General features: G+C 43.9%; 2 protein-coding genes and 1 pseudogene across 8 annotated transcripts in view; 2 read left to right on the forward strand and 1 right to left on the reverse strand.

Annotated features, from left to right (window-relative positions):
- Positions 1 to 141: 141 nt before the first annotated feature.
- Harbi1 (harbinger transposase derived 1) lies at positions 142 to 14,315 on the reverse strand. 3 transcript variants are annotated; one of them, XM_021155477.3, is made up of 3 exons: positions 14,199 to 14,315; positions 12,319 to 13,116; positions 142 to 1,328 (listed from the first exon to the last, which is right to left on the reverse strand). In XM_021155477.3, exons 2-3 carry the CDS (start codon positions 12,986 to 12,988, stop codon positions 949 to 951), a joined length of 1,050 nt encoding a protein of 349 aa, XP_021011136.1. In that variant the 5' UTR covers positions 12,989 to 13,116; positions 14,199 to 14,315; the 3' UTR covers positions 142 to 948. The 3 variants fall into 3 exon arrangements, with proteins under 3 accessions (XP_021011136.1, XP_029324831.1, XP_021011135.1); XM_029468971.2 differs by having other exon boundaries at positions 14,109 to 14,301; XM_021155476.3 differs by having other exon boundaries at positions 13,921 to 14,301.
- LOC110289322 (H/ACA ribonucleoprotein complex subunit DKC1-like) lies at positions 4,769 to 6,214 on the forward strand (annotated as a pseudogene).
- A 280-nt stretch (positions 14,316 to 14,595) lies between the features above and the next one.
- The window catches only part of Atg13 (autophagy related 13), a 42,052-nt gene continuing 38,403 nt past the window's right edge, over positions 14,596 to 18,244 (forward strand). For all 5 annotated transcript variants that reach the window (XM_021185714.3, XM_029473899.2, XM_021185684.3 and 2 more), the window contains exon 1: positions 14,596 to 14,926. The gene's annotated coding sequence lies outside the window, so the exon portion shown is untranslated. The remainder of the gene's footprint in view (positions 14,927 to 18,244) is intronic.

The raw sequence follows: 18,244 nt of genomic DNA on the forward strand, positions 1-18,244 counted from the left end.
CTAGTATACCAGGCTGGCCTCGAACTCAGAAATCCACCTGCCTCTGCCTCCCAAGTGCTGGGATTAAAGGCGTGCTCCACCATGCCCAGTTTAATGTCTTCTTCAGAACAATCCCACAAGTGCAGTCCAGAAGTAGTTCTCTTTTTTTATTTTTAAAAGATTTATTTTGTGTTTGTACACTGTTGCTGTCCTCACACACACACCAGAAGAGGGCACTGTATCCCATTACAGATGGCTGTGGAAGAGCAGTCAGTGCTCTTAACTACTGAGCCATCTCTCCAGCCCTTCTCTTTATTTTTACTGTTTCTTTCTTTCAGTTCTAGGGATCAATACACCACACATGCTAGGCAAGTGCTCACTAACTTATGTTAGACGATCATTTCTCAACTAAATTCATTCTTTCTTTCTATTTGCCTACGTAGATAGCAAAGAAGAAAAACAAAGACCCAGGGCACCAGGCAGGATAGCGTAGACCAGTATTTGGGAGGCTGACGCAGGAGAACTGTTACAAGCTCCAGGCCAACCTGGGCTACACAGTGAGTACCAGGACAGCCTGTGCTATATAAAAAACTGTCTCACACAAACTAGCAATAAATGAGTAAATAAATCAATCAGGACAAACACTTTTCTTTGAGATCTCCAGACAACTGAAACAATAAAACTCTTTGGCTGTGTGCTGTTTTCTCCTTCATTGTGTGATTTTGTTCTTGCAACTAGTAAACTTTCCAAAGAACAGTGCACAGCCTGGGGTTCACTGAACATTAGGGAAACACTGTCTTGATTTTGGTCTAGTTGACACATCTGCCCTTGCACCTGCCCTCCTGAAATTTTAAAAATGTATGACAAGTGCACACTTTCAGTACCACTGGATGACTGACCTGCCCAGTGCTAATACGGGGGAAATTGTCAGTTTATTCTGGAAAGCCTTCCTCCTCCCTCTCCCTCATTCTAACTGAAATGAGTGAGTATCAGCTCCTGCCGGATCCTGTCAGCCTCTAAGTCCAGAGACTCCATGTGCTCGGCCTCCCCCTCAGGGGGCTGGTCAATGGGTCCAGGCACTGGAGAGGACCAAACATCCATGCCGTGGTCCAGGGAAATGTTGTGAAGGACACAGCAAGCTAAGATGATGTGACTGCATTTCTCCGGTGAGTACTGCAGCGCCCCTTTGGATCCGTCCAGGCACCGGAACCTACAGCAGAGGGTCTGCAACGTCCTCTCAATCACACTGTGAGTTGCAGAATGAGCCCTATTGTAGCGATACTCCGCTGCAGTCTCAGGAATGGGTAGTGGTGTCAAGAGCCAGGATCGGAGAAAGAAGGAACTGTCACCTGTATAAAAAGCCAAAGACAATGTGACTATGAATGGATTACAAACAAAAAATGAAATTCAGGATAGTTGTGGTGCTCCTGATTCATCTCCATGCTCAAGGTGCTGAGACAGGAGGATTACCTCAAGTTCCAGGCCACCCTGAACTGCATAGTGAGTCCTTGTCTCACAGAACAAAACAGGGACATTTGGAAACACAGTGAGGAAGGACAGGAAAATAAACAGCCTTTGGAGCTAAACCATACCACAGCATAGTAACCAGAAGAAAATGTTGTCATAAGAAAGTATAGGGAGAGCCGGGCGTGGTGGCGCACGCCTTTAATCCCAGCACTCGGGAGGCAGAGGCAGGTGGATTTCTGAGTTCGAGGCCAGCCTGGTCTACAAAGTGAGTGCCAGGACAGCCAGGGCTACACAGAGAAACCCTGTCTCGAAAAACCAAAAAAAAAAAAAAAAGAAAGTATAGGGAGGGCTGGACAGATGGCTCAGAGGTTAAAAATACAGGCTGTGGGGGGCAGAAACAGGCGGATTTCTGAGTTCGAGGCCAGCCTGATCTACAGAGTGAGTTCCAGGACAGCCAGGGCTATACAGAGAAACCCTGTCTCGAAAAAAAATAATAAACAAAAGTACGGGCTGCTCTTACAAAGGACCTAGATTCAATTCCTAGCACCCACATGTGGCTTATATCGTCTGTAACTCCAGCTCCAGGGAAATCAACACTCTTTTCTGGCCTCCAAGGACACCAAGCACACACATATAATATACATATATGCAGGCAAAGTCTTATACATATAAAATAGAAATAAATACTTTTAAATAGAGAGCATGAACTAGTTCTGATTGGCCCCTCTCCCCCTCTCCTCCCTCTCTGAAGCATGTCTGATGCCCATGATTCTCTATTGCCCCTTCCCTTTTCTCCATGGTGGTGGTGACAGTAGGTGATGAATGTCAAGACCTCAAGCCAACTCCAGTGTAGGTGGCACAAAGGAGGAATGTCTGCACTTGGGAGGCTGAGGCAAGAAGATGACCAGTGAGGCCAGCCTTGTCTACACAGGGAGAACCCATCAGAAAGACAATGTCACTGCATAAGGCAGTGTTGGTTGGCAATAGCTTTGACTAAAAGCAATGGACAAAGAGCCGAGAGCTAACAAATCCACATCTGAGAGCACACAAAGGAAGGCAGTAGAGACACAGGAGTCCAATCATTGGAAGGCAGTAGAGACACAGGAATCCAATTATTGGAAGGCAGTAGAGACACAGGAATCCAATCATTGGAAGGCAGTAGAGACACAGGAATCCAATTATTGGCCTTTTCTTTCTTGGTCTTTTATTTCTTAACTTTTCTTGGGGAGAACTCGGGGCCTTGCACAAATAAAGACGCATTCTGTCTCAGCGAAGAGCCTCAAAATTCTGTCTTTTTCACACTTGCTTTTCTTTTTCTTGAGCAGAGATTCATGTAACCCAGCTGGCCTGGACCTTACTATGCAGCTAAGGATAACCTTGAATTCCTGATCCTCCTTCCTTTACCCCAAGTGCTGGAGTTGTAGGCGTGTACATCACCATTCCACCAGAAGGTTTCAAATTCAGAGATACTGCTCTTTATAAGAATAAGTGTTTTTCTTTGTTTTTTTTTTTGTTTTTTTTTTATTATTATTATTATATGTAAGTACACTGTAGCTGTCTTCAGACACTCCAGAAGAGGGCGCCAGATCTCGTTACGGATGGTTGTGAGCCACCATGTGGTTGCTGGGATTAGAACTCTGGACCTTCGGAAGAGCAGTCGGGTGCTCTTACCCATTGAGCCATCTCACCAGCCCGATACTGCTCTTTATAAAAGGCTTAATAAAAATTATGTCAGGCAGGTCTCTGTGGGTTTGAAGTCAGCCTGGTCTACAATGTGAGATCCTGTCTCAAGCAAACAAATCAACCTCAGCCCCCCAAACAAGATAGCAATTTTACAAATCTGTAAATAGAAGGCATTCAAGAAAAAAAAAAAGATTTTCTAACAGAAGATCTAAAATCACTCAAGAGGAACACTTCTAATTTTACTATTAAGTTTCATGTCTGAAAGCATGACCTGGGGATTTCATACACTTTCCCAGGGATTTGCCTGCCCAGTGCTGAGAAGAGTAAGAGCTGCGTCTGCAGTAGCCATCAGGACTCAGGGGTACTAGATTCTCGGATACTGCAATCACATAACAATGCTTGTGTAGCACGACCTGGGGAAACATGAGTATGATGATGCAAACAATCACACTGAGAAGAGATCAGAGTGGACTCAAATATCAAACAAGGCGTTTCCTTTAAGTGACTTCCTTATTAGAGGATCCTGGGAAGTCCTAAGAAAAACAAACACAAATGGGGGGCAAAGTTCTAGTCCAAGAGAACACTGTATAATGTGTGACTGTCCTGACAAACAGAGCGGCCCCCACAGAGTTGTGACTTCTTAGCAATCCTCATCAGACACCGGGCCCTGAGAACCAAGGGGAGCACTGTCCTCCTAACCGGTCACCAAGTTCTCCTGAACATAGATAGCCACTGTTCCAAAAATAAGAAAAGACTTCTTTCATTTGGGAGCTTATGTTTCTAAGACTGGATTAGCTGAAAATAACTGAGATGTCTCACAAAAATTTAAAGTTTATATTTAGCTGGTTTTCTTTTTTGGGACAGTCTTATTCTGTAGACCTAAACTCCCTAGGTAGCTCGTGCTGACCTTAAATTCACAGCAACCCTCTTGCTTCAGCCTCCTAAGTGCTGGGGTTATAGGCGTGAACTACCACACCTGGCTTATCCTCTGCCACTTTTGTTTTGAAGCCAGGGTCTCATGTAGTTCAGGCCCCCGAGCTTCGGATATGATGCTCTTGTTTCTACCTCTCAAATGCTGAGATTACAAGCATACACCAACTCCCATTCTTCTTTTAACTGACCTCACTCTTCTAAATACTATCTTAAAGAGAAAAAAAAAAAAAAGGATGTAGAGCAAGCTATGATGGTATACACAGCAATCCAGCCAGCGCTAAGAGGAAATGGGGGAGAGAGATGGAAACATGCGGTAACGGTGCTTAATACAAACACAAAGCCTGAGGGTCTGGGTTCCATCCCTGGAACCAACGTGTAGGAGGAGAGAACTAACTCCTGCAAACTGTCCACAGGAATAGAAAAATGTCTTAAAAGGACACTGTAAACATTAATGAAAATAATACTTATGCCAGACTGAACAGTGACACCTGTGACATACTGAATATAGGGACTGTAATAGGTGATTAGCACGTTTGGGCTCAGCATAAAACCCTTCCTCAGAAAAACAAAACAAAAAAACAAACAACAAAAAACAAAAACCCAGGAGCAGGGCAAGATGGCTCAGTGGGTAAAGCAATTGATAACCTGAATTCAATCCCTGGGACTCACACAAAGGTGGAAACAGAGAATCAATTCCAAGTTCAAGATGGCAGATGCAGAAGTAATTACTTTCCCAAAGAAGCATAAGAAGAAAAAAGACTGGAAGTCATTACAAGAAGATATAGCCGAAATACAACATGCTGAAGAATTTCTTATCAAACCAGAATCCAAAGTGGCTCAATTAGATGCTTCTCAGTGGCCCTTGTGACTAAAGGGCAGGTTTCATTAATCTTGACAAGCCCTCTAGCCCTCTTCCCATGAGGTGGAAGGCTGGATCCAACAAAGTAGTCAAGTACAGAAGACTGGCCATAGTGGACACTGGATCCCAAAGAGACTTGTTGTTTAATTGTGTGCATTGAAGGAGACACTCGTTTGGTGAAATCACAACAGAGTGCAGCAGGCAAAGAGTATGTTGGAACTGTCCAGCTGCACAATGCTATTGAAGGTGGTATTCAGCTTTTTAGAGCCCTAGAAACTCTGACAGGTGCCCTGTTTCAGCAACCCCCACTTATTACTGCAGTAAAGAGGCAGCTTCAAGTAAGGACTATCTACGAGAGCAAAATGATAGAATATGATCCAGAAAGAAGATTAGGAATCTTTTGGGTGAGCTGTGAGCTGGCACGTACATTCGGACACTATGAGTACACCTTGGCTTGTTACTGGGAGTTGGTGGTCAGAGGCAGGAACTTTGGAGGCTATGTTCTGCAGTCATGAGTGAGAAGGTGACTGCAATCTGCTATGGGGCCAAGATCATGCTTCCTGGTGTTCTTCAATATGAGGATGGCATTGAGGTCAACTAGGAGATTGTGGTCATTACCACTAAGGGAGAAGCTATCTGTACGGCGACTGCATTGATGACTACAGCAGTGATTTCTACCTGGGACCATGGTATAGTAGCCAAAATAAAGAGGGTGGTCATGGAAAGAGACACTTATTCTTGAAAGTGGGGTTTAGGTCCAAAGGGGAGTCAAGCAGGGACCTCTGGACAAGCATGGCAAACCCACAGACACTGCCCCTGCCACATGGAAACAGGATTCCATTGACTATTGTGATTCTGGCAAGACAGCACTGGCTGCTGAGGCAGTACAAGCTCCTCAGTCAGCTGCTGAAGCAGTGAACGTCATAAAGAGGAAGTGGGATAGTGTGAGTGGAAGTGAGGAGACCCCTCCAACCGCTCCCCAGTTGAAGAAGGAAAAGGAGAAGGATAAAAAGTCCAAAACTAGCCGGGCGTGGTGGCGCACGCCTTTAATCCCAGCACTCGGGAGGCAGAGGCAGGCGGATTTTTGAGTTCGAGGCCAGCCTGGTCTACAAAGTGAGTGCCAGGACAGCCAGGGCTACACAGAGAAACCCTGTCTCGAAAAACCAAAAAAAAAAAAAAAAAAAAAGTCCAAAACTGTGCTAGAAAGTGGGGGACGAGCCTGGAGATGGGGACAGTGACACCACCAAAAAGAAAAAGAAGAAAGTAGAAGTGGTGGAAGAGATGTCTGAGTAGTATAAGCCACTTCTTGAAGCATTATGTCCAGCTGGGAGGAGAAAGAAAAGTCTTATTGAAAAAACTTTTTGTTGAGGGGGTAGAACAGAGGTCCCAAACAGAGTAGAAAGTTCTGGTACACTTTTAGCTGACACTTGTGACCTCAGTGGTTAGCTGGTGTGGCAGTCTCATCCCATCCTGTCCTGTTTTAAGGATATGAGAGATAAAATCAGGCCTTTGAAGCCGGGCTGTGGTGGCACAGGCCTTTAATCCCAGCACTCGGGAGGCAGAGGCAGGCGGATCTCTGAGTTCGAGGCGAAAAACCAAAACAAAAAAACAAAAAACAAACAACAACAAAAGAATGGAATTGTTCATTGTTAGGAGAATGTTAATTTGTATTTTTAAAAAAGCATTCCTGTTAGATTTACTAATTTATAATCTTGGACTTGCAGAGCAAAAATGAGAATATTTTTATTAAAAATCTGGGGCTTGTGTCCAAAAACAACAACAAACAAACAAACAAAACCCCAAAGGTTTCTGATCTGACACAAATGCTATAGAATGTATGCACCAAACACTTACATATTATAAACATTTCACACACATTTCATACACACACACACAAAATAAAAATAACAAGTTCTGTAGTCACTAGCTGGTTAAAATTCAAGCATCTCTGGAAAATAGATACTCATGAGGAGATTAGGATTAGATGGGGAACGGATTATAAATGCTTATGCAATCACCCAGTCAACCATAAGAAATTCTGGGAGATCTTACCCAAAGCTGCTTAACAGCACTAGCCTAAGAGCTGAAGAACTAAGAACCCAAGCTGACTATTTAGAGAAGTGCTGTGCTTAGAGCCTGGGAGTTTAGGTAATACACCTATGGGGACAGCTAAGGATAATAACAGGAAGGGATGGCTCAAAAGGAACTTAAAGTGGAGTGTGATGGTGGATACCTGTAATCCCAGCTACCTCAATATGAGCAGAGAGAATCATGCTCTTTAAGCCAGTCTGGGAGACAGTGAGATGCCTATTTAAAAACAAAAAAACAAACAAACAAAAAAACCAAAGACAAGACAAGAAAAGACAGTTTCCTCTTTTATAAAACCATTGATAATATTATTTGCCTTTCTTTAAAAGGCAGGGTCTCCTATTTCCCTGGCTGGTCTTGAATTTCCTTGTAATAGTAGCACTAAGGAGGCTGTGGCTGGAAGATTATGAGTTCAGGCCATCTTAGGAGTCAGTTTGAGGCCAAACTTGAAGTCAAATCAAAATCCTGTTGAGAAAAACAATGTAACAGCAGATGTTGCATGGAAATGGCATGTGTAACTGAGGACAGTCAGATGCTGCAACCCCTGACTGTGGCAGGGGTCTGCCCACTTGACAATGGGGTGGTTTCTCTTTAATGGAGCATTTAAAAATTAAAGACAGGTATTTCCTGAGCATCTACTAAATAGCAAGCACTTCACTTTGATCACATACAGTACAAATGCACTAGGGGTTTTCCACTAACAGAGAGGTTATCCCAACTCTGTTGATAAAGCTTTTTTTTTCCCCCAGACAATTATCACTATGAGGTTAATGTTCTCTTGAAACTTGAAAGCCTGTCTGGGTATCCTTCATACACTTCTTTTTATCCTCTTCTTCCTCCTTCCCTTCTTTTCTTTCTTCTTTTTCCTGATACAGGATCCCATGTAACCTAGTGTAATGTACATTGTATCGGCAAACTCTCATGTACTGTTCATTGAGAAACTAGGCTCTAGAATCAAGGGTTTCTCCCCAAGTTCAGACCAAGCACATTCACCTCTGTGTCTTCCAAGGCTCCCCCGGTCTGGAGATGGGCAGCCTCCAAACTTTGTAAGGAGAAGAGAACAACAAAACAGCCCTATAATCAAAACATCCCCTCCTCGGAACAGCTGGAAGGAGAACCATATTAACAGATATTCCTACTATTTAGCTCATGATATGAATGTCCCACAGTGAGAAAGACAAGCTGGAGGAGGTTCAGCATGGGCAGCTGGTTCACAGAGAGAGAATTCAACCAAGGACTCCAGTTGACTGCTTCTAATTCCCCAGCCCTCAGATACAGCAGAGACTGAGGCAGAGGGATCACTTGAGCAGAGGAGTTCTAACCTAGACAAAAGAAAAGAGCCAGGCATGGCAGCACATACCTGTAATAAAGCACTTGGAAAATTCAGCAGGAAGATGAAGAGTTAAAGACCAATTTCTGCTACTTATTAAGGTCATGGCCAACCTGAATGTTCTGTATTGTTCAGAGATGATCTACAATAGCCATGCCTTCAGTCTTGAATGAGCAAATGTATTAAGTAAGTAGCAAACAAAAGTAAAAGAATAAATAGCAAGTGATAAGTAGATAGATAGACAAATGTCAAATTAGAGCTTAAGACATCCGGTAGAAAGATAGGTGGATCTTTGTGAGTTTAAGGCTAGCCTGGTCTACAAAGAGAGTTCCAGAACAACAAGGGCTACACAGAGAAACCATGTCTCAACAAAACAAAGAAAACATAATACGTTGTATATTATATAGCCCTGTCCTGTTGTTTATCTAAGAGTATAGCTTCAAAGGTATGGAGGTTTGAATAAGAATGGCCCCTACAGACTCATGTGCAAGAATGCTTGGCCCAGCTGGGCGTGGTGGCGCACGCCTTTAATCCCAGCACTTGGGAGGCAGAGGCAGGCGGATTTCTGAGTTCGAGGCCAGCCTGGTCTACAGAGTGAGTTCCAGGACAGCCAAGGCTACACAGAGAAAACCTGTCTCGAAAAAGCCAAAAAAAAAAAAAAAAAAAAAGAATGCTTGGCCCATAGGGAGTGTCACTGTTAGGAGAGGTGCCCTTGTTGGAGTAGGTGTGAACTTGCTGGAGGAAGTGTCAGTGGAGGTGGGCTTTCAGGTCTTAAAAGCTCAAACCTGGCCAGGGCCAGTCTGTCTGAGTTTCCTTCTATAAAACAAGCGTAGAGCTCTCAGCTCCTTTTCCAGTACGCTTGATGCCATCATGTTCCCACCGTGACAATAATGGACAGAACTTCTGAATCTGTAAGCTAGTCCCAATTAAATGTGTTCCTCTGTAAGAGTTGCCTTGGTCATGGTGTCTCTCCACAGCCCTGCACACACACATCCTACCCGCTCACCCTGACAAGGAGCTAGAGAAAAAGCTCAGCGCTGGCTGCTCTTCCAGAGGACGTGAGTTTGGTTCCCAGCTCCTAGCTATCTGTAACTCCAGCCTCAGGATGTCTAATACCTTCTACAGGTCTCTGCGGGTACCAGGCACACACATGGTACACAGACACACAAAACACCCATACAGATTAAAAAAGGAAAAAGGAAAGCTCAAGCAAAGTGTTCCGGCTTGAGAGTTTCATTGTTTCTAACAGTACACTTGACAGTTGAGTCGTCGCTTTGGTTTACACTACTTAATGGTGAACAAACTCCTATCTTGCTCAGCTCACTGAGTTGGTCTTTAAATGAGACTCAGTCTCTATGAGCAGATTGGAGAGGCAAGCTCTTTTTTGTTTGTTTGTTTTTGTTTTTACAGGGTTTCTCTGTGTAGTCCTAGATGTCATGGAACTCACTCTGTAGACCAGGCTGGCCTCGAATTCTTTCTGCCTCTGCCTCCTGAGTGCTGAGATTAAAGGTGTGTGCAACCACTGTCTGGCAGCACCACTGGTATTACAGTCACCATTTTACAGATGATAACAATTATTAACAGGCTCTGTTAATTATGATTAACAAGCTCTGTCCTGGTAAGCATGTTGGCTGATGTGTGTGTGTTTTGAGGCTAGAGATCATCCTAGAGCAGAGATCTGCACATCTCTTCCTCCCTAGGACTAGAATTGTGTGCACCACACGCCTGTTTGTTTTTGTTTTTGTTTTGAAACATGGGTTCAATGCCTGGGACCCCATACTTGAATCGTATCAAATTCAGGTCTCTAGAGTCAAATGGTAAGCACTTTACCGCTAAGATAGCTCCTGAGTCTCTACAACAATGGTTCTCAAACTCAGGGTTGAAACCCTTTGGGGAGGTCAAATGAACCTTCCCCAGGAGTCACTTAAAACCAAAAGAAAACACAGATATTTACATTAAAATTCACAACAGCGGCAAGATTATAGTTATGATAGAAATGAAAATAATTTTATGATTGGGGTCTTCACAGAATGAGGAACTGTATTAAAGAGTCACAGCATTTGGAAGGCTGAGAAGCACTGCTCTACAGGGTTGTTTCTGTAGCTACTGTTGGCAATACAAATTCTTGTGATCTTGGTTTCTGTTTGTTTTTGACTTTGTGTTTGCAAATCAAGGTGACTTTGAATCCTCTTGACCCCTCCTCCCAAATGCAAGACTTGCATGTTCTGTTACCAACGGTCTTCTTTTACATGACCCCGAACACAGAACTCCAAAATAAATTCTTAGAAGAGTAAAGGCAGGGCTGGTGAGATGGCTCAGCAGGTAAGAGCGCCGACTGTTCTTCCGAAGGTCTTGAGTTCAAATCCCAGCAACCACATGGTGGCTCACAGCCATCTGTAATGAGATCTGATGCCCTCTTCTGGAATGTCTGAAGACAGCTACAGTGTACTTACATATAATCAATAAATAAATCTTTAAAAAAAAAAAAAGAGTGAAGGCAAGTAATTTTTAAGTTACAGAGAATGAGCTTTATTTTATTGTAATTATTATTCTTAGTTTAATTTAATTTTATTATTTATTTATTTTTTTTTTTGGTTTTTCGAGACAGGGTTTCTCTGTGTAGCCTTGGCTGTCCTGGAACTCACTCTGTAGACCAGGCTGGCCTCGAACTCAGAAATCTGCTTGCCTCTGCCTCCCGAGTGCTGGGATTAAAGGCGTGCGCCACCACGCCCAGCAGTTTAATTTTAAAAAAAGCATGTCTGTGTGTGTGTGTGTGTGTGTATGTATGTATGTGTGTGTAAGTATGCCCATATGGGTTCAAGTACCTTTAAGGGGCCAGAAGAGAACATGCATCCCTAGTGCTGGAGTTACTGGCAGTTGTCAGCTTCCCAATGTGGGTGTTGGGAACTGAATTCAGGTGTTCTGGAAAGGCAGGTAACCTCTAAGTCATCTCTCCAGCCCCCTGTTTAGCGTTTGAGATAGGGGGTCATGTATCAAAGGCTAGCCTCAAGCTTCCTGTGTATCTGAGGATCACCCTGAGTTCTGATACTCCTGCCTTCTGAGTACTGGGAATGCAATTATGCACAACAGCCAACACAGTGCTGAGGACTGAACCCAGGACCTCCTACACTCCTAGCCCTTTACTTTTGAGACAGGGTCTCCCTCCACATCCAGGTTGGCCTGGAACACTGTGTCTGGAACTTGAGAGCCTTTTGCCTCAGCCTATCCTGTCTTGGGATTACAAGCATATAAAATAACACTCGGTTTAAATATTGTTTCTGTTTAAAATTTTTTTTAGGTTTATTTTATGTATATCGGTCCTAGGTATGTATCTGTGTACAGTGTGCACATTTTACACTGTGGAGATCAGAAGAAAGTTTTAGGTTCCTTGGAATTGGAGTTATGGGTATTTGTGAGCCTCTATGTGGGTGATGGGTATCAAACCCAGGTCCTCTTCAAGAACATGTGCTCTTAATCATCAAGACACCACTCCATCCCTTAAATACTAATTTTTTTTTTAAATCAATGTGCAAAGGTTGAGGGTTCAGTGGTAAAATCCTTGCCTGGCATTCCCATGCCTTGGGTTTGATTCCTAGTACAGGTATAGTTAAAAATAATCATGATGGGCTGGAGAGATGGCTCAGTGGGTAAGAGCACAGACTGTTCTTCCAAAGGTCCTGAGTTCAAATCCCAGCAACCACAGGGTGGCTCACAACCATCCATAACGAGATCTGACTCCCTCTTCTGGAGTGTCTGAAGACAGCTACAGTGTACTTACATATAATAAATAAGTAAATCTTTAAAAAAAAAAAAGAAAGAAAGAAAGAAAGAAAGAACACAAAAGACCCAGAGAGTTCTTACCAGAGGTCACAGGCTAAACAAAGAATGAAGAGTAAGACTACAGAACCTCAGATTTCACCCACTCTCCTGCATAACTTTTCTATGGACATAAACTGAAGATTTATACTTGCAAACTTACCAAGAAGCCAGCTATCTTTGGGCATCCCAGTTTCAAACTGACTGGTTAAAGAAGACCGCTGCAGCACAGCACAGTCCTGGAGGCTACCTGGCCAGCTGGTCTCCACAGTCATCAGTGCCCCTCTGATGTCACACACCACCAGGCAGTTTAGAGAATGCAGACCCTTTCGGTTGACGTAAGAGAGGTCTTCCGCATTTGGTGCCTTGATTGCTACGTGGATACAGTCAGCCACCCCTATCACCCCTGGCATCCCTGCCAATCCATAGAATTCGTCCTTTAGAGACTGTACGGCAGCTTCATCAACTGGAAAGTGAATAAACTGTGAGGCCCGTTCCACAAGGGCTTCAGTGACATTGGCAACGCAGCGACTCATAGAAGCCTGGCTAATTCCAATTGCATCTCCCATCCGAGTCTGGAAGGACCCTGAGGTATAAAACCCTAATGCTGCCAGGATCTGTGTCTCAGGGCTAATAGCCCTAGATCGCTGAGTAGGCCGAGAAAGGCTTGCCCCCAAGAGTTCCACTAAGTAGTAAATGAATTGTCGGGGGAATCCATACATAGACATCAAGTATTCGTCAGTCACATCATCCAGCTTAAAACGGTCCAAGGTCCGGTGACCTCGGCCATACAGCAAGAGATCACAATCAAGCACTGTTATTGGTATAGCCATTGCTAATGTGGAGGTCCTCTTCTATCTGCTTTTCCCGAATTTTTCCCAGCGAAGAGGCTGGCACAGTAAGTATCAGAATTCAACAGCTAACCATCAGTTAAATGGCTCTGACATTTATAATCTTCTTTCTGTAAATGTTAATTAAAAGAAAAAAATAATTAGAAACTCAAAACCTACACCTTTTTCAACCATTCACTTGTTAACTCTAGATTTATCTCCACTGACTCACTACTGTATGACAAACTTGGTCTAATTTGCAGACAATAGGAGTTCAATCCCAGTGGCTCATCTACTGCCTGGCATTTCAACTGAGAACAACACATGAGAACAAACAATTCACAAGGTAAAAGAGGTCTGTGGCAACCAGGAGACAGCTGACAAGTTGTAAACACCTTAAGGGTTACTCAGAGATTTGTTTTGCAAAGCCCTATGGCTCCACAGATGTGGGAGTGCTCAAACCAGTCCAACTAGAGAGGTAGAAGAACAAAGGGGGGGGGGGGGGGAAGAAAGGAAGAAAGAGTCTGTGACCCTGCCTGGGGACCTACACTGTCTGCTGAACAGGCTTTCCCTTCATCTCAAGAGACCCAAATCCCGAAGCTTTAGGCTAGAAAGGAAGAAAGAGTAGCCAGTATAAAAGGAAGGAAAGGAGGAAGAAGCTAAGTGAACCAGGTAGGTCTGGAACACAGGGGCCACTTTTCAACCCGCTTTCAAAACAATATTAAGGGACAAAGATGGCTCCGAGGGCACAGGGTTTGCCTGTGAAGCCTGGTGAAATAAGTGAGTTGGCTATCTGAGATCCATATGGTGGAAAGAATCGTCCAACACCCTTGCCACAGTACGCCCGCCTCCAATACATAGATGTATTTTAAAAGTTTATTCCTTTAAAAGTCGTGTAAGTAAAGATGCCCCAGCCAAGAATGGGCTCACTGTACTTGGGAAGTGTAGACCAGAAGATCATGTGCGAGGCAAGCGTGGACTACACGAGCACCAGTCAAAACAAAGTAAAACAAAACAAAAAGCTCCTAAGGCTGGTCCAGCCTGTAATGTTAGCATTCTGGAAACTGGGTAGCATCGCCGCGTGCTTAATGCCTGCTGGAGCAACACTCCGTTCAAAGCTAACCTGAGTTACACAGCGAGACCTTGTCTCAAAAATAGCAAGATAACCAAAGTCTGGCTGCTCGGCCCAGAGTAACCGAACGCTGATAGCCACCTTTCCGTAGCTACCGGATTACCCGGAGCACTCTCCACTCTCCGGGCCGAAGAAGGCCCGCCTCCGGAACCCACGGCCGCACACAAGCCGCCACGGTTCGCAACAGCAGCACCGCCCCTTCCGCGTCAGCGCCGGCCCCACGCCTCGTCTTCAGCACCTCGGCCACTGCGGCCTGCGCTTCGCTTCCGTACATTCCACACGAAGTCCAGTCTCCAACTCCCCAAATTCCTTCCCAAACCCTTTTTTTCTCCTAAAAGGCTTTAAAATTAATCAAATGATTTATTTCTGGAAAGAAACCGCCTTTCTTGAAGACTCTGATATAAAGAAATATTAAATAGGTCGTTTGTGGTGTAGCGAAAGTGCAGCTGAATTTAGGCAGCTGCATTTCCTCCGTAGCCCTCTACCTCCCCACCGCCTGCACTGAAGCGGATGAAAACAAACACTAAGGATGGCGGCGCCGGGCAGTGACTGTTTGCTGGCTTAGGGCGGGAGAGATCTCTTGACGTGTGACGGGGAAGCTCTGAGAAAAACCAGTCGACACCAGTCCGATAGCTTTTTCAGTTCTGGGATCCGGGAGCCTCGTTAGCGTGAGATATCTCTCTGCGACCTGTGCTGTCACTACCGCCCCGGAGCGCGGAACCCTCTGCCGGGAGGTGCAGTTGGCCGGCCCCAGGCCCCGGCCTCCGGAATGAGAGCCCGGAGCCACTCTCTGTGCCGTAGCTTTGCAGGTACTCACTTTTGAGGGTAATAACCCCCGGGTCTTTCAGCGCCCCCGAGTGGGAGGTCACTGGTCTGCGTTCCCTTGGCCACCACCTTGGGGACGCCCAAGCCAAGCAACCGAGGTTCAGTTCCATAATCCCCTCATTATGTTTTCTAAGGGAAGTTGGGTTGGTGTAGACCCTGTTGACTCTTGAGGCGTCCCAACCGTTACAGACATCCCCCGAAATTTCCTTGCTACTCTATTGTCTCTTTGAGTTATGTCAAAAAGATCTATTGGAGAACATTTGTAGGGCCATAACTCTGGAGTTTTGGGTATCAAGGTGGGTAAGATAAGTTTTCAAACAATCAAAAAAAATTTTAATGCCAAGTATGTAGTCCTCCTGTAAGTGAGGGTGACTTGACTAGTGAAAAAAGGGACTATGTTCTTACTGGCAGTGGAACAACCTGCGAAAACCTATTCTCATTAAATCTCTGAGTTAAATGGCTAAGCACCTTCTTGGGTTGTAAATCTTTTTCCTAGTTAATCTGCTCAATCCATCCTCAGGGTAACATTCCTATTTTGGCTCCCCACTCCCCACCTCGGGGGTAGCCCGTAGCTCAGGTTGGCCTTAAACTCCTGTGCTTCAGTTATCCTCTTCACTCAGCCTCCTGAGGAGCTGAGAATACCAACGCGGGCTGTCACAGGCCTAGGTTGGGATAGTTGGAAACAGGATTCAGCTCTGCAGCCAGGGTTTGTTTGCCTTGAATTACTGGTCCTCCTTCCCCAGCATCTTAAGTGTTGAGATTATCTAGCATATATCATCATGTCTAGTTTTGAAATTCTCCTAATGAACTATGTATATGTTTATATGTATACAATAATTATATATTTATACACAAACACATATGTGTTCTTACTTGAGGTTTAACCTATCACTCTGCTCAGTCTACTACAGAGCAATATTCACAACCAATTAATCTCTGCATTTTGAGACAAGATCTTTTTGTGTATTACACTTGTTGGCCTGGAACTCACTATGTAGACTAGGCTAGCATTGAACTTGTGAGCAGTTCTATTGCCTCTGCCTCCCCAGGTCTGGGCTACAGGCATGTAATACAACCAAACAACACTATCTATCTGCTCTTGTAGGTTTTTGAGACAGGATATCTATATAGCCTAGGCTGGTTTTCACTTTATATAGTTTTGGGTGACCTTGAACTCCTGAATCTCTTCCTCCTGAATACTGGAAGTGTGAACTACCATACCAAACACTAAAGACTAAATTTAAATCTTTTAAAGGCTTATAACTCGTTAAAATTATTTCACATTCATTTTAAATACCTGCCTGCTTTTAACTGTAGAGTGCATTGGAGCAACTTATTAGAAAAGTGTTCTGGGGGGCTGGAGAAATGGCTCAGTGGTTAAGAGCACTGACTGCTCTTCCAGAGGTCCTGAGTTCAAATCCCAGCAACCACATGGTGGCTCACAACCATCTGTAAAACAATATGATGCACTCTTTTTTTTTTTTTTTTTTAGATTTATTTATTTACTATATGTAAGTACACTGTAGCTGTCTTCAGACACACCAGAAGAGGGCATCAGATTTCATTGCGGATGGTTGTGAGCCACCATGTGGTTGCTGGGATTTGAACTCTGGACCTTCAGAAGAGCAGTCGGGTGCTCTTACCCACTGAGCCATCTCACCAGCCCCCATGATGCACTCTTATAGTGTGTCTGAAGACAGCTACAGTGTACTTACATATATAATAAATAAATCTTAGAAAAGAAAAGTCTTCTGAAGGCCATTGTAGGCTGCACAGGCAGCCTAATGTCCTTGGGCACAAGAGAAGGGATGACAGTGTGAATCACCACTACTTAGAAAAGCAACTGAATGGCCAAGTACAGTTGACTGTTAGGAAAAGTATTGGTTAAGTGAAGAATTGATAGAAGTCATAACAGGATTACAGCTTTGGAAAATGCTGCTTCCACTTCTGGTTCACAGATATATGAATAAAATGTAGAATTAAAAGACATTTTACACGCCGGGCGGTGGTGGCGCATGCCTTTAATCCCAGCACTCGGGAGGCAGAGGCAGGCGGATTTCTGAGGTTGAGGCCAGCCTGGTCTACAGACTGAGTTCCAGGACAGCCAGGGCTACACAGAGAAACCATGTCTCGAAAATACCAAAAAAAAAAAAAAAAAAAAAAAAAAAAAAGACATTTTACAGTTCTTGTCATTTCAAGGGGGTTACCTCTCCCTTTCAAATTTTTTTTTAATTTTAAATTTTTTTTTAAGATTTATTTATTTATTATATGTAAGTACACTGTAGGACCTTCGGAAGAGCAGTCGGGTGCTCTTACCCACTGAACCATCTCACCAGCCCCCTACCACTCCCTTTTAGTATTGCCGATGGCTTTCTTAGTTAAAGATAACTTAAGATGGCATTAAGGCCAGATTCTCTGAGGTGGATGTTAATTAGATACTCTGTTTTAAATAAAGATTTATTGTTTTGTTAATTATTTTACCTTTAACCCTTTGTGGATTTTTTTCTCTCCTCCCTTGGCCGAGTTTATTTTTTGGATTTTGTTTATTTTGTGTGTAGTTCTTGGATGGCCTGGGAGCCTGTGGTTTCTTTCCTCCAGCCTTATTGCCCCAGTTCCTGGATTCTAAGCATTCGCTACTACACCATGGTGGATGGGTTTTTTTGTTTTGTTTTGTTTTGTTTTGAGACAGGGTATCTCCTGTGTAGCCCTGGCTGTCCTGGAACTCACTCTGTAGACCAGGCTGACCTCGAACTCAAAAATCCGCCTGCGTGTGCCACCACACCCAGCTTTTTTTTTTTTTTTAAGTGCATTTGTGTGGGAGTATATGTATATGTTTGTGTCTGTGTTTATGTGTAAATAGCACATGTGTGCCAGGGCACTTGTGAAGGACAGAGAATGTGTGGGAGTGTTTCTCTTTTTACCATGAGGGTACAAGGATCAAGCCCGTGTCTTTAGGCCTTGTGGCAAATTCCTTTACCTGCTGAGCCATCTCACCATCTCTCTAGGAATTTTTGTTTCATATATTTTATTGCTGTGTTGTTTGGTGTGTAAACATAAATAGCTATTATATTTCTAGAGATTATATTCTGATTTTTTTACTGAAAATTCTGATTTCTGTGTGCACCCAGGTGTGTGTGTGTGCGCGTGCATTTGTGTGCAAGCTTAAAGTCAAAATATGTATATGTTTTCTGTTAACTTGTCTTTTTTTTTTTTTTAAAGATTTATTTATTTATTATATGTAAGTACACTGTCGCTGTCTTCAGACACTCCAGAAGAGGGACCAGAAGAGGGAGTCAGAAGAG

Source organism: Mus caroli, unplaced genomic scaffold (genome assembly GCF_978045245.1).
Source record: "Mus caroli unplaced genomic scaffold, Mus_caroli_1 scaffold_2, whole genome shotgun sequence".
Taxonomy (NCBI): Eukaryota; Metazoa; Chordata; class Mammalia; order Rodentia; family Muridae; genus Mus; species Mus caroli.

Excerpts from the sequence above, each read along its gene's own strand:
- Harbi1 (XM_021155477.3), bottom strand. The coding sequence starts at position 12,988 with ATGGCTATACCAATAACAGTGCTTGATTGTGATCTCTTGCTGTATGGC. Across the intron at positions 1,329-12,318 it reads CAAAGATAGCTGGCTTCTTG|GTGACAGTTCCTTCTTTCTC; the intron begins GTAAGTTTGCAA and ends CTTTTTATACAG.